This window comes from Akebia trifoliata, chromosome 5 (assembly GCF_017979445.1).
Source record: "Akebia trifoliata isolate Shusen 1 chromosome 5, ASM1797944v1, whole genome shotgun sequence".
Lineage (NCBI taxonomy): Eukaryota > Viridiplantae > Streptophyta > Magnoliopsida > Ranunculales > Lardizabalaceae > Akebia > Akebia trifoliata.
The window spans coordinates 27,922,344-27,937,637 of NC_141379.1; the positions used below are offsets into that span (position 1 = coordinate 27,922,344).

Sequence of the window (15,294 nt, forward strand, 5' to 3'; positions counted from 1 at the left end):
ATTAATTAATTAATTAATTGAATTTGGTTTTTGGGGTGTGGATAACAGTTCAATGTTTTTTTTATTGACTACATCCCTTTTAAATTTATTCTTTCCTCCTCGAAGAGGCTTCTTAAGTAAATTAAAAATAGGACCGAGATAGCCTGGCCTCTTATTCTTTAGAGCATATGACCATGGTTTTAATTTTAAATCTCGTACCAGACTCACATGACTCCCCGAGTCATCTTGGTATCGTCTAGCAACGTTTGGATTTATATGGAGTGTTAACCTTCACATCATCTCACAAAATAAACGAGATGATTGGGACTATTTTGAAAATCTCGAATGAATCATTAAAATTTGGCCCGAGTCAATCGAGATGTTATAAATTTTGATTAAAATAATTAATTTTAGAATTGCGATTTTTTTTACTTGAATTTTTTCACTCTGGTTAATGTGGCAAGGGCACAGTACCATAGATTGTTTTCTTTGGGATACACAAGGAAAACAATCTATGGTTCTGTGCCCTTGCCACATCAACTGAGTATAGACGAGTGAAAAATAAAAAAAATTGAGTAAGAAAATAATTAGCCTTAATTTTTTTTTAAATTTAATTAAAATATTTCATTTTATGACTAAACATCTTCTAGTCCATCTTATTTTATTTAAAAATATATATAATTATTTTCATTTAAATATATGTGAATAAATTTTTTTAAATTGAGTTGAATGATATGTTAGAGATGAGTTGACTTGTCCGAGACAACAAGATCTTATCCATGGATGAGATGTAACCATGCATAAGACTAATCCTGGGGCAGGTGCGGAACACCCGATGGGCAACAGGTGATTTCGAAGATAAATCCCCAAGAGCGGTCTCCTAAAGGTGATTTCTTGAGGCCATCTCACCAACTCTTGGGGGTTGAGGCTTCTCAATTTGGCTTCTAATTGATGATACTCTAAGCTGTATCTTCTTAACAAATTCTCCTCTTATACAACTTTTTGTTAATTAAATGAGTAGAATACTTTTCATCTGTATATAAGCTTAAGTTTAAATTATATGGATTATGTGTTCTGCATCATTGAAAGAATGAAAATTATGAAGTACTTATCATACAAATGTCATCCGAGTTTACATAGAATGTAAAGGGTGAATCCTTTCTCATTGTAAAAAAAGTACTTTTTTTTTTTGAAAAACTCCTCCTTTACTAAAATTTCAAATCTTATTAAGGGTCGTTGGGTCATCATGGATTACCCCATTGACCATCCAAATGGAAAAATTCAGATTCTAAAAAAATATCAATTTTTTTTTTAAAGTTTAATTCAAATTGTTGAAAATGGACGGCCACTAAACTCCCCAAAACTTAAAATTAACATTCACCGGTGAAAAATGATGTATTTTAGAAAAAAAAATTTAAAATTCTTAGAATCTCGTGTTCTACAAGCATGTGACATCAGACCCTATTTTTTAGATGCCAATATGTGAGCTCACTACCCATTGAAGATTTGAAATCTTACTAAGTCAAGCTAGACTGACTCTATTTTCTATATTTTAAAGATTTGAAAAAAAAAAAAAAAAAAACCCTTAATGGTGTACAATCTCAATTGGCTGAAATTTTTTGGCATCCAATGTCATTGGACCTATTATATATCACTTTGTAATGTATATTCAATTTATCAAAGGAGTTGTATCTGTCATTTGAAAATGAATGGTGTTGAGAAACGGAGAATTTGTCATAAAAGTTGAAAAATAAAGTACAAAGTTATTGGACAGAGAAGGGGTAGTAAGTGTTTTAACTATACTCTAAATTACAAAAAGGCCCTTATGAATTTATGATACATATGCATATGCATATGCCAACCTCTAGTGTAAATAAGACTTGAGGATTTGGGTAGCAAAATCCATGTGCATTTATTATAGCCCCGTACAATACATGTGCATTTATTATAGTCCCACAATCTTAATAGGAGCGTAGTAGTTACTTCTTTCTAAAATATGACATGTGACGTGTGAGATAAGAAGAGATTTTGATTAATTTCAACGAGAGAAACTAATGAAGACTATTCTTGACATATAAAAATTAAGTCGAGATTTTATAAGATTTTGTTTCTCTTTGAGTCATATCAAATAAATATTTCAAAGTCAATCTCCTTAAAATACTATCCAAACCCTTTTATTTTGCCCCCCACAACTACTTGAATCGACTTGTCTAAGTCGTCTCATCCGAAACGGGACTCAAATGTTTTTATTTCAGACTTAGACATTTGATAAAAATAATTAATTTTTAATTATTTAAATATTTATTTTTAAATAAAAATATAATCATTCACAAAAGAATTTTTCTAATTAACTATTTTCTTATGAAAAAGATGGTTACTATTAGCATCCCAACTTTGATTTATCACACCCCAATTACTTAAATTATGTATCACATCCCAATTAAGGGTTTATTTTGAAAGGGAAAGTTGGACTTTCAAGAGTTCAACCATTGAAGGTTGAATGTGAGTTTATTTCAACTTCTATCACGCGCTTCTTCTTCACCAAATCACAAAGAACAAAGGAAAAAAAAAACACAAAATCAACCTCAGATGTCTCTCTCTTTCTTTCTCTCTCATGTGTTCTATGAAAGTTCTTCATTAGTCTTTGATAGTGAAGACAAACTTTAACCTTAAAACCTTAAAACATAGCTATTTTCTAATTTTAGTGCCATAATCCATGAAAGTTCTCTAGAAATTCTTAAGAAGAAGAATTTAATCCTTAAAGTCCTAAAAAATGACTATTTTCTATTGTAAATGGTTTCAAAAATATAGAATTACAGAGATCCACATGTGTGTGTGAGAGAGAAAGAGAGAGAGAGAGAGTACCTTTTAGAGTACACAGCCAACTTGGAGAGTTGGTAAGCTGCCCACTTGCGAGTTTTATATTTCAAAACGCACAAAATTCTCCAGCACGTGTGAGATGGCGACTAGGCCTAGCGCACTCATCACTCGTTTAAACAATTTTCGTAATTGTTTAAAATTATTACTAGACTCGTATAAAATGCTAAATCCAAATACGGAAATCTAGAAAATAAAAAATAAAAAAAATTGAGAGAACTTCTAGTGGCACCCCAACTTCTACCTCAGCGGAATATTCAGTGCAGGAAATGGAGATCCATCTTATTTTCTTTATTTTTAATTGGGGTGTAATAAGCAAAAGTTGGGGTGCCAATAGAAACTCTCAAAAATGATATAAGTCAACTTAGGAGGGGTTTGATGAATTTTAAAAAACGTTCTATACCAAGGATTCCTTTAATTAGTTTTTATATTTTAAAAAAACAAAGATTTGAAACAAAATCTTTCAAAGTCTCCACTTAATTTTTATATGCTAAGAATACTTTTATTAGTTTCTCACGTTGAAACTAATCAAGATCTTTCCTTAAATCACATGCCATGTGTCACATTTTAGAGGGAAGTAACTCTCACACTCCTAATAGGAGCGTGGGAGCTATCACGTCTTATTGTGTTTTATTATATAGACATATATGCTGAAAAATGTTATGAAATGAAAAGAAAAGAAAGGCGTCGTTGTTACCTTAATGGTCCAATCCCACTATAGCCAACCTTCAAATCCTTGTTCAATCGTTTTCTCACCAAATAATGATATAAACACACCATTTCATTTTATTTACTCTCTCTCTCTCTCTCTTCTTGGTTTTAGTTGAAGATGAATCAATCCTAAGAAAGGGAAAAGAAATACGTGCTCTAATGAAAATTAATAAAGAGATCGGTGTGTGATAAAAAGATCTATCAACTCTTAAGAATGACTCATGGAAAAAACATATGATCCAAACCCTTAAACATAAAATCTAGTGGTTAAGATTTATGAGTGTCTTGATAACACAAATATCGGAGGTACTTATCTTTAAGATAATCTCAATCATTGGATTGTGCTTTTAAGGGGTTGGGATCATGTGTTTTTTTTCACGAGTCACTCCTAGGAGTCAAGGGATTCTAACCCTATTATAGATAGTATCATATTGGGGTTTGGGGAACAAAGATTTGTTGTTTCAAATTTTATGTGTTATGCTAATGATCCAATGGTATGATGCCACGAGTATTAAAAAATTAAAGTGATTAGTGGGAGTTGAAAAATTGAAATTGAACCAAACTTGATCGGTTCTACAAATTTGAAATCGAAACTGAACCAACTACCTCCTAGAATCGAACCAACCTTAGTTTAGTTTAGTTTAGTCGGATTTGATTATTGAGTCTCCTAAACTATCAAGACACCAATTATCAAATCTTACGACTACAAAATGCACGACTATAAATGGTTTCAATTAAAAGACACTGCAAAGAAAATGACATTTGCAATATAATATTAATGATTTCGGTCAAAACTCCCAAGTGCTTGTTCCCAAGGCATATTTAATGCATTTTAGAGTGTGCCCTAAGGGCACATGTTGACAAGACCCCTCGCTTTCCTGGGCATTATGGGTAATAATTTTTATTATTATAGGAAATTAATTATCTGAGTATTTGTTGCCCTTTAATGTGTACCCTCGGAGCAAATGTTAACAAAACTCATATTTTATTAATCAGGGTCTTTTTGGAAATCATTACTTTATACTTATCATTTTATGTAGCTTCTATCAACACACAAACTTTTACTTATAACACATCAATGCCATCTTGACAATCATTTAATTCCGATAGGATTGGCATATTAAAAGTAAAGGTTGGTGTGCCAATAAAATCTCTCTAATTTTATAACTCATCTCTTTCTTGCCGACTAGGATGGTATGAAAAGACTTAGTCTCGATGTCTATCTAACTAAATGAAATAGTCGAAAGTCTATCGAAATGGTTATGAAAAATCTTTTTATACCTATGAAAAATCCTTAGTTTCAACGCGTAATCTAACTAAATGTTAAATAGTCAATAGTCAATTGAAATGAAAATGAAAAATCTTTTTCAACCCAAGGAATGAAAGAAAAAAATAACAACAAAAATATTACGTGATGATCCGACCCAATTTGATTAGTTCTCAATAGTTAATGTTTTCCCATGGTCGATCTCGAATCCACTTTGAAATTGATAAAGAGTCGTGAGTCTAATTCCCTCCTTTGACATACGCCCTCGTATGCCCATATCACATAACTGTAGATCATTTGCTTCGAGATACATAAGAAAAATATTTTGGTTCTATGTATCCCTAGGCAAATGATCCACGATTATGTGATGGGGTCGTCCGAAAATCCTTTATTTATTTATTTATAAATATATTTCATGTGAAGTATGTGTTCATGTATGTCATATAAATTCATCTATTGTTAATTGGAGGTTGAAATCTTATATATTTAAAATAAATGATTGCTTAGTTTGCATAGAGCATTATTCAACAAATATTTTATGAATGATTATGGAATATGAACTTTTTACTTGTGATCATCATAAATTGAATTATAATCAAATTGCTTTGGGTAGGTGACTAATATCAATAATTGATGATTCAACTCATCCAAAAAAAAAAAAAAACTTTATAAAACCCCTTGAGTCAACAACTATTAGAAATTAGCGAGATTCAATAATTTGATCCTTAAAACATAAATAATTAGAGATTGGCTTTTCTAAATTATTAAAATAAAAAAAAAAGGTGTTACTAGTGTGTGGGCCAACGTACGATGGGAAGCTCTCCGAATTTGTATCATAGTCACAAAATTATTCTGTCCGTTGAAAAATTCATAAAACTTTTCTAATAGAAGTCTAGCCAATTAAATAAATGAATTAATTAGTGGAATGTGAAAATAATTTTATCTTTTACCTTCAAAATTTTATTTTATTTTATATTCAAATCTCAAAATGAAGATGAAATTTTTAGAGAGGTTGAATGTGAATTTTTATTTTATTTTTGAAGTCATAAAGTCGGAATACGGGTTTAAAACAACTAAGAAAATCTTCAGAAAAAACATAAAAATTAGGAAAAAAAATGATGAAACATAAAAGATAAAATATATTAAAAATAATATATCTAATAATACATAAGAAATTTATTTTAATATTATCATAAAATCTTATTTTTTTATATTTATAAATCACCCAATTTTATTATGTATCAAACATTAAAAAGAGAAAGTATTTTTTTTTAAAATAAAAAAATGAAAAACTTTTCCATAACGTAACCCGTTTAAAATGTAAAAAAGATGACTTTTTTTAAAAATCGTTTTTTTTACGGGTCTTAAAGTGTTTATGCAGTTTTTTTTGTCCGGATCGGATGCACCCAGTTTGAGGATTGAAATTCTCCTCCCACATCCCAATACACGCCACGTGAGGCATAATTCACGGAATTTGCGCCTAGAACACCTCCTTTTAAAAATTCCTTCCATTACGGCGTAGGTGGCGTGTATTGGATGGTGGCAGGAGGGTTTCAATCGTCCATCCGTCGTGCATACGATCCACATTCTTTTGTCTATAAATAATAAAATGAAAACAACATGCCACGTGTCACTTTTTGAGTTGAGGCAGTAACCTAAATGTACACGGCTCCTATCATTGACCCGTACTTTACACAGCTAAGGTTATCTGTCCAAAACCTGATGGGTCACTTTGTTGACCAACTGGCGGCCTCTGTAGTCAAAATCTAGTGGGGCTCATGACACGTGTCATCAGGATAAAAGACATTGCTGTACCTGCTCTGTAGACGTGAAAGAAGCCTAGATGACAGAAGTAGCCTACCAATCTACCTAACTTTAACGCGAAAACTCAAAACTCAAGTAATACTAAAAACAGTCGAAAATCTCTGTTTTTATTAAATTTTTTTTTTCTATAGTTTCCATGTCTGTTTCTTTGACCGAAAGTCAACTTCAAACCCGATCTCGGTCGCGAATGGCATTTATGGTCAACGTATGGAGAGGGGTTCCAAATTACCTACTCTTCTCATCCACTATTAAACATCAGAGAAGAAACCCTAGCTAGGTTTTCAAATTTGAATCGATATTCGATGATGGAGGAGTTACAGCCGATTGAGATCAGAGCAGTGCAGTCTTTAGGGTTTGGTTTTGATCTAACAAGTGATTTTAGGTTGAAATTCGCAAAAGGGTACTCTGGCGGAGGTGGACGATTGGTGGAGCTTGATGAGAAGAATAAGAGGGACATTTTGATTCCTGGAGGACCGATTATTCGTGGGGTATCGAAGGATATTAGTTGCGATAAAGGGGACAGAATTCGGTTCAAGTCGGATGTGTTGGAGTTCAATCAGGTGAAGTTTTTATTTTATTTTTTAAGTAGTTATTTGTTATTGTGGCAATTGTTCCGATATAAAGTTGTGATTTTTATGAATAGTGTTTAATTATTGTTATAGTGGTAATTGTTCTGAAGTAAAGTTGTGATTTTTATGAATTATGTTTAATTATTGTTGTTGTGGCAATTGTTCTGAACTAAAGTTGTGATTTTTATGAATTATGTTCAATAAGATGCCGATAATTCAAGGATGTTAGTGTTAAACTATAGAATTTTAACTGTGAATGAGGGATTTTAAAGAAGGGATAGAGAGAATGGAAGAAGAAGTGCCACTTAGCTTAGTGGTAAGACTTGTGGAGGCTGTTCCCAGGTCCTAGGTTCAAACCCCTTGAACCCATGCTTCTTATACTAACTATTAACAATTAACAATATTCTTGTACTTACCTATGAAAAAAAAGAAAAAAGAAAAAAGAAAAAAGAAAAAAAGAGATTGGAAGACAAGTATGGAATTTCATTTTGTGGGAATGGGCCTCCAATACTCAAATTTTGATCTTAATTCTTTCATGTTCTTCGCTTACATCTTTACTTAATTTTAGCACCAAATAAAAGTCTGTACATGCCTCTGGCAAGTGCAATCTGTAGGTAGGTTGCATTCCCTACAATTCATTCATTCCTCTTGTTGTATTCATATGCCAGGAAAGCATGGTACTGATGGTGCCATATAATAACTGCTGTTGTGCAATGTTGGTTCTGTTTCATATTGTTGACTCAAACCAGTCTGTGAGCTTCAATGGCCTGATGTAAACTATAAGAATTTTGCACAAATATATAATTAACTTTAAATCTTACAATACAAAAGATGTGGCTGTGAACAAAGTGGAATGGAGGAATAAGATTCGTTTAACAGACTCCTAATCTTTGGAAAAGGCTTCGAGGATGATGATGATGATACACAATTAACTTTAAAAGTCTGATATTTCTTTCAACAAGAGGTTATAGATTATGATTAATGTATTTGTCAATAAACATAAGCCATTTCATCACAATTCCCTTTAGGACAACCCCTCACATAAATGCTTCTGTTGATATGAAATTCTATGGATGACGTGAATGCGTTATTGGATATTGGATGTTGATATTTTGATAACTGAAATTCTTTGATAGAGATTCTCTTTGGGTTCCATCCCATTTCTCTATAGTGAATTAAATCTCTGGTCATATTCTATTTATTATATATTTTAATTGATAATGGTCCTTCCTTTGGCAGATGTCAGAATTACTTAATCAGAAATCTTCAATACAAGGAAAAGTTCCTTCTGGTTATTTTAATGCAAGCTTTGAATTAAGTGGAGCCTGGTTGAATGATGCCACAGACACAAAATATCTTGCGTTTGATGGTTACTTCATCTCCCTGTACTATTTGCAGCTAGCGACATCTCCATTAGTCCTCCAAGACAAAGTAAAGAATGCTGTTCCAGCTAATTGGGACCCAGCCTCACTATCTGGGTAGTTTTCTTTTCTTTTCATTATCTATGCATGAAGAATATGAATGGTGTTTCTACTTGTTATGCAGTCCATAAACTTTATTGAGAATTAGAGAGATAAATTTTGGTGGTCTTTCCTTTCACATACAGACCATAAGGAGCTTGAGGCTTTTTTGGACCAGGTAGTACTTTTATTTGCCCAATTGGGTAAGTTTTAAGATAATTGATTATGAGGACACAATCAATTATCAGCCTCATAATTGATTTGGTGTTTGATAATAGGAATTTCACAACTTGTAGGAACTAACAAGCAACCAAAAAATAAATCTTCATTTCATTTCATGCAAAACTGAAGAGCTACATAATGCTCGTAGTTATAGAGCTTATAATGTCCTTTACTCTCCTTTCAAAATTGACTTTTAATTCTCCTTTACAATTAGCTTTCTAATTTAGAAACTAGAAACTTTACTAAACGTTCTTCTAGATTCTAGGTTCCTTAAACAACTTATTTGGGATAAGAAAATGAAAACTCGTAATAAATAAACTTCTAATTCCTAAAACTTAGTTGACTAGACAAGAGACCCTAGTGGGTCATTTTCGAACTTCTTATCTAGGTCTTCCACAAGGGGTGCCTTATAGAAGTAAAGCTATATGGGACCTTGCCACTGAAAGAATGGGCCATCATCTTAGTGCATGGAAGAGTAGATATTTATCTAAAGTGGGGAAAGCTAACTCTGAAAAGAAGCACCGTTGTTAGTATTCCAGTCTATTATCCATCTCTTTTCACCATCCCGTAGAGTATGGAGTTGAGATTTGAATAGGCTACTTTGGGATTTCCTTTGGTATGATAAAGCAGGTTAGAAAAAGATCCATTGGGTAGGTTAGAAGCTTATTTCCAAACCTAGAGGGTAGGTGGTCTAGGTATCCGAAGCTTTAAACAAACAAATGTGGCATCATTGTATAAATAGTTGTGGAGATTTGGGGTGGATCATAAATTATGCAGGACGACCTAGGTTTTATCGATTCTAGGTCTGTTCTACTTTAGGAAGGGTGGGGGGAAGGATAATTAGGTGGCGAAGTAGAATTCTTTTTTGTAAAAAGGGTTTCAAGTCCAAAAGGTTTTATTGGCCGTTGTGAAGGGTTTCTACAAAGGCCAATTGGTATGTGAAACACAAAGCTTTGCATGTATATATGTTGTAATTAGGTTTAAATTGGGATTAAGAATTGATTAGAAAGTAGAAAATAAAGAAAAAAGATTTTTTTTTTCTTTTGATAAGTTGAAATTTTATTGAAATCAAGAAAAAAGAGATGAAAATGAAAATGAGGAATAGAGGAAGAAGAAAGTAATAGGAAAGATGTTCCTTAGAATCCCACCAGCAGTTCTTGGCATGGCGCCAAGTCATATCCAATCGCTGGAGAAAGCTCATTAGCTTTGAACTTCTGGTCACATTTTTCCACATAGTTGGGTGTTTCCCTTGCCTGGTACAGTCTCTATTCAAGAGTTGGCAATCTGGGGTGGGTAGGGAGAGTATGCTATGATATCTGATCCCTTTTGTTTTGTGTTGGTTGGAGGAACAACCTAGTTTTTGAAAGGAATGAGCATTCTTCCAAGAAGTCATTATTTCCATTATGGGATTGATGTTTTTTGTTGTAAGTTGCGTAAAGGCTTTAGGTTTTTTTTTTGGGTCAAATGGGACCCCGTAGGTCTGGCGATTAAGGCCCTTCTTGTATTGCTTGGTCATTTCAACCACCCTTAGTCCTTGGTTTGAAATATGGACAAACTCTTGATTTCCATTTTCTTAGCCCATATTGAGATCCAGAAATTTGCTTTCAAAACCACCTAATTTTTTGAAGTGTTTGGGCAGCCCAAAGGCACCTTAATTTTAGGAGTTATGGGTCTCACTAATGAGCTTTATGATCTCCAAAATAATCCCTCTCCTTGTGATGTATGAATAACACAGAATCTATGGGCTGAAAGTGGGCTAGATCATGGGCTCAACAATGTTAGGATTGTCAAGGGAGCGGAGGCACATATGCATTTTGCTAACAAGCAAAGTGATTCCCCACTTCGAGTGTACAAGTAGCACCAAAATCCAATCTATGGGCTGAAAGTGGGTGGACCATCAGCTAAAAATTCTCTAGGTTTTGTGTGCAAATTAGGCGACCTAATTACAAGGTATCTATTGAATAGCTCAGAAAATTTCTGACTTTCAGCTACTATATCTTGCATACAGCTCCCACATCACACCACCATTTCTGTTATTGCCATCACTCATCACTGATGTCACCTCTAATTGGATGAAGGATAATTGCCTAGATGAATGAGAGATGGACCTTGGTAGTAAGAGATAAGAAACAGGGAAAGGGAGGAGGGTTTTGTACATTTTTGGAATGTCGAAGAGTTTATTCTCTATGTTGTTACATTTCTTCAAGAAGAGCTTCTATAAAAACTATTCTAGCAGAATGGTTTCTGAATCAAGAAATATTTTCGGGATTACCGAATGGGTCGATTGTATTAGTCTCGATTAAATCAGTTCAGATTCCAGGCCAAACAAATTCAACTAGGCCAACTTGCTCACTTATGGATCAACTTTACTGGTCCATAAGACCATTTCAAATTTCCGACCAAACTAATTCAACTTGGCCAACCTACTTATGGATCTCACCTAGCTCACTTGGTCCCTGGGCTTTTCGGTCCTGAATCCTTATAATGAACACTGACAAGAATGATTCGAGATTTCAAAGATCAAATATGGAGTTGGGGAATATCAATGTCCAACTATTTCTTGGTAAAGAGCTTTTTGATCCTATCAGTTTTTTTTTTTTCTTCTTTTTTTCTTCAAATTGATCAATATTGGCCCAGGAGTAAAATAAAAAAGGGAATCTGGTTGCTTATAATTTTTTAGAAGAATTATTTCCATATGTACCTTGATTTTTCAGTGTCCTTTTTTAACTCCATAGTCCTAGTCACTTGTTTTCTGAGTCTTGTAGTCAGCATGGTACCACAAGTGAACTTTCGGTTGGGTTGGTGCACTATTCCTGACTAAGATTTACTTGACAGATTCATCCAGAGGTATGGGACACACATAATTGTAGGAATGGCAATTGGAGGTCAAGATGTAGTTTGTGTTAGACAGAAACCTTCTTCCCCCATTCCTCCTGCTGAACTTAAAGGACATTTGGAGGATCTTGGAGATGTATGGTTTTCAGATGGAAGAAATCTTTCTCCACAACAGAGGAGGACCAGAGATATCAAACAAAAGGTATTGTTTTTTTTTTTTTTTTTAACATTAATGTGTCCCATTCTTCTCATGCACACGGTAAAGTTGATACATGTTGTCCTTTGTTTCAGGTTCCCGAGGTCTTCCACCGCATCTTGCAGTCAAACAACATGCAATTGAGCAGCGTTACAGTAACATCGACCAAGGAAGTAAGTCCAAATATACAATGCTCACCGATATAGGTTTAAGAGCTTTTCCTCGAGTTTGAACTTATGTGTCTCTAAACAGGGTTTGACTTTAATTTGCTCAAAAAGAGGAGGAGATGAGTTTCTGCATAATCACTACAAGTGGCTCCAGACCGTGCCTGCTAAACCAGATGCCATTCTCTTTAAGTTTGTACCCATTACTTCCCTTCTTTCGGGGATCCCCGGCAGTGGTTATCTTAGCCATGCAATCAACCTATATCTTCGTTGTAAGGCCCTTTATACCCAATTGTTGAAAAAATGTTGCTTTTATATTTATTTCCTTTATGCATGTTATAACTATTCTGGATGGGCTAGTACCACTCGTATGTATGCATGTTTCTTACACTTGGGAAACGGGTTATCTTTTTATCATAAAAAGCAAAAGAGCAAGCCTCTTTTTGTCATGTGGCTGAGGACTATTGGACAGAAACTTTCCACATGAGAGTGAGGTGATGAAACATGTGAGCATGTCACCTCAGCTTCCATGTGTAAGAAAGTTTTTCTTACTGAAGGGTAGGATCCACCATCGTTCAAAGTGAATTTTTTGTGTGTCCCGCATTAGATATTTCTCCTCTCTCTCTCCCCCCCTCTTGTTTCACAAACTGAAAGGACCATTTTATCCCTTCAATGAAAATAACTCTTCACGAGTTTTTCTTTTTTCTTTTATTACATTTTGGATGTAAACATACTTTCCCTTGTAAATTATATTTACCTCTTGATCCAGACTCATGCTTAATGAAACTCAATTATAATGGACCTGAATGCATAATTTCTGTTTCACTAATTTTTTTTCTCTTTTAGCATACATATTGTGACCTTTGTCTTGAGTGATTCTCAATCCACTTGATTGATTTTTCAGGATTAATTCTTTGGACATTTTTAATGTTCATGATATTGACCATTTTAGTTTATTCTAGTTTTACACAACTGAGTGTGATATGGTGAAGTTGATACCTGTGTCACATTTTCCTTTGCTGTTCCAATTTTTTATCAGACAAACCTCCCCCAGAGGATTTACAGTACTTTCTGGAGTTCCAAGTTCCTCGACAATGGGCACCTATGTTTAATGAGCTGCCTCTGGGGCCTCAAAGAAGAAAGGCTTCTTGTCCTGCATTGCAGTTCAGTTTCATGGGACCTAAACTTCAAATCAGCTCCACCCAGGTACAACTTTTGTTATTTTGTGTTCAACCGATCTTTTTGATCTAGATTTTCTTCTTATTTTTGGTTTGTTCATACCTACCATTTAGTCTTGTTTGATTCAGGCAAGTTCTTGTGAACTTTCTTTAGGAAAATGGGAATGCTAGACCCCAAAAAAGATGGGGGGCAATTAGAAAGTGTAGATGCTAAAAATTACAAAGTTTAGTTAATAAATGGTATAAATACATGCATATTTGCTAAAAATGTATCACAGTATCAGAAAGGATATACAACAATACGCAAAGCGAAAAAAGAACCCTGAAGAATAAAAAAGATTACGAAAAATGATGTCCATTTATACCATGTGAAGATCGATACCCTGATTATTTTAGCCAACCCTATCTGTCCTAAAACCCGATCCTTGAACCTTTTTGGGAGAATAATTTATGTTTTCGAAAAAGGTGCAAAGGATTGTAAACCTGGTTGTAAGCATCCTTCAAAGTTTTCTACCATTTCGGTGAGACATTCCAGTTTCCACCAAGACCAGCGTGAAACATCAACTCCGAAATATTTTGAATGTTTCAGGAATGTTTTGGTCGAGGCTGTTTTCATTTTTTTTCTCCTGACTGAAACATTGCATTGAATGAGATTTTAAACCTTGCTCCCACGAATGTTCATCAAAATCATTTATTCCTTTGTAATATTCAGGACGATGTGAAAATGTAATTTGAGAAGCTTGGATTATTTATTTATTTTTTAAGGTCATTTCTATCTTGTGAAAACTCCAGCTTCTTTCATAAGTTGCTCTTTGAGATAAATTCTTGCTTCTTTAAATACAATTTTTGTGGAAAAGAAACACATACGTAGAACCGGCAATTCTGTTCCTTAATGATTTTGGCGTCATTTCAGGTCTCTAGTGATCGGAAGCCAGTGATTGGCCTGCGTTTGTACTTAGAAGGGAAGAAATGCAACCGGTTGGCCATACATGTACAACACCTCTCAAGCATCCCAAACATGCTTGAATCTTCATCAATCGGTCCTACTACATTGAAATCATGTCAGTGGCGAGGATCTGACGAGTCAGGCAGCCAATACTTAGAACCAATAAAATGGAAGAGATACTCAAACGTGTGCACATCAGCCGTAAAGTATGACCCCAAGTGGTTGCAAGGGGAATCTAATGGTGTATTTGTGGTGACAGGAGCACAGCTCCTCACTAAAGGAAAGTGGCCAAAGACTGTGCTTCACTTACGTCTACTTTTCTCTCATCTTCCCCACTGTAGCATTCAGAAGAAAGAGTGGGCGGTTACACCTGCCGCTTCTCACAAATCAAGTTTCCTCTCGACCCTTAGCACAACCTTCACACAACGTGAACCTCCGAAGCAAATACCCATCACATTGAACTCGGGTGTTTATCCTGATGGTCCACCTAAGCTTGTTCACTCTCAGAAGCTTCTCAGATTTGTGGATACAGCTGAGGTGGTTCGAGGCCCACATGATACCCCGGGACATTGGTTGGTTACAGCTGCTAAGTTGGTGATCGAAGGTCGTAAGATTGGTTTGCATGTAAAGTTTGCTTTGTTAAATTATTCTACATAGGTGAGATAGTATACCCATGGAATAGAATAGCTGCATTTATGATTTTTTTGTTTGGGGTTCACTTGTAATTATTTCTTGGTGGGGACTAGTAGGAGAAATGTATAGGGTTTTTGGAACAAGTACATGATTTAAGAAAACCTTATTTTTCTTTGTCAAGGAATGTTTGATTCTGCTTACGCTATCCAAAACATACCAAAGGAGAATGGAAATAAGACCAAATATTTGAGTTGTATAGAGGAGTTGAATTATATTGATTCTCAATGATATTAAATCATTTCTAACCTGATTTCTGATGAAACAAAATCTAATTAGAAGTGAACTCTCATCTAATTTAATACAATATAATCTTTCTTATTTTCTTTAGTGCAAGATTTAATCTCACCCATACACCTTATAACAATGCATCCTA

The 15,294-nt window shown here is 34.3% G+C and overlaps 1 protein-coding gene across 1 annotated transcript; it reads left to right on the forward strand.

The window, feature by feature from the left end:
• Positions 1-6,763: 6,763 nt before the first annotated feature.
• Positions 6,764-15,041, forward strand: LOC147401930 (MACPF domain-containing protein At1g14780-like). The gene is made up of 7 exons (XM_086443417.1): positions 6,764-7,218; positions 8,467-8,705; positions 11,745-11,946; positions 12,036-12,113; positions 12,193-12,376; positions 13,144-13,310; positions 14,196-15,041. The coding sequence occupies exons 1-7, from the start codon at positions 6,961-6,963 to the stop codon at positions 14,883-14,885; spliced, it is 1,818 nt and encodes a 605-aa protein (XP_086299543.1). The 5' UTR covers positions 6,764-6,960; the 3' UTR covers positions 14,886-15,041.
• Positions 15,042-15,294: the final 253 nt, after the last annotated feature.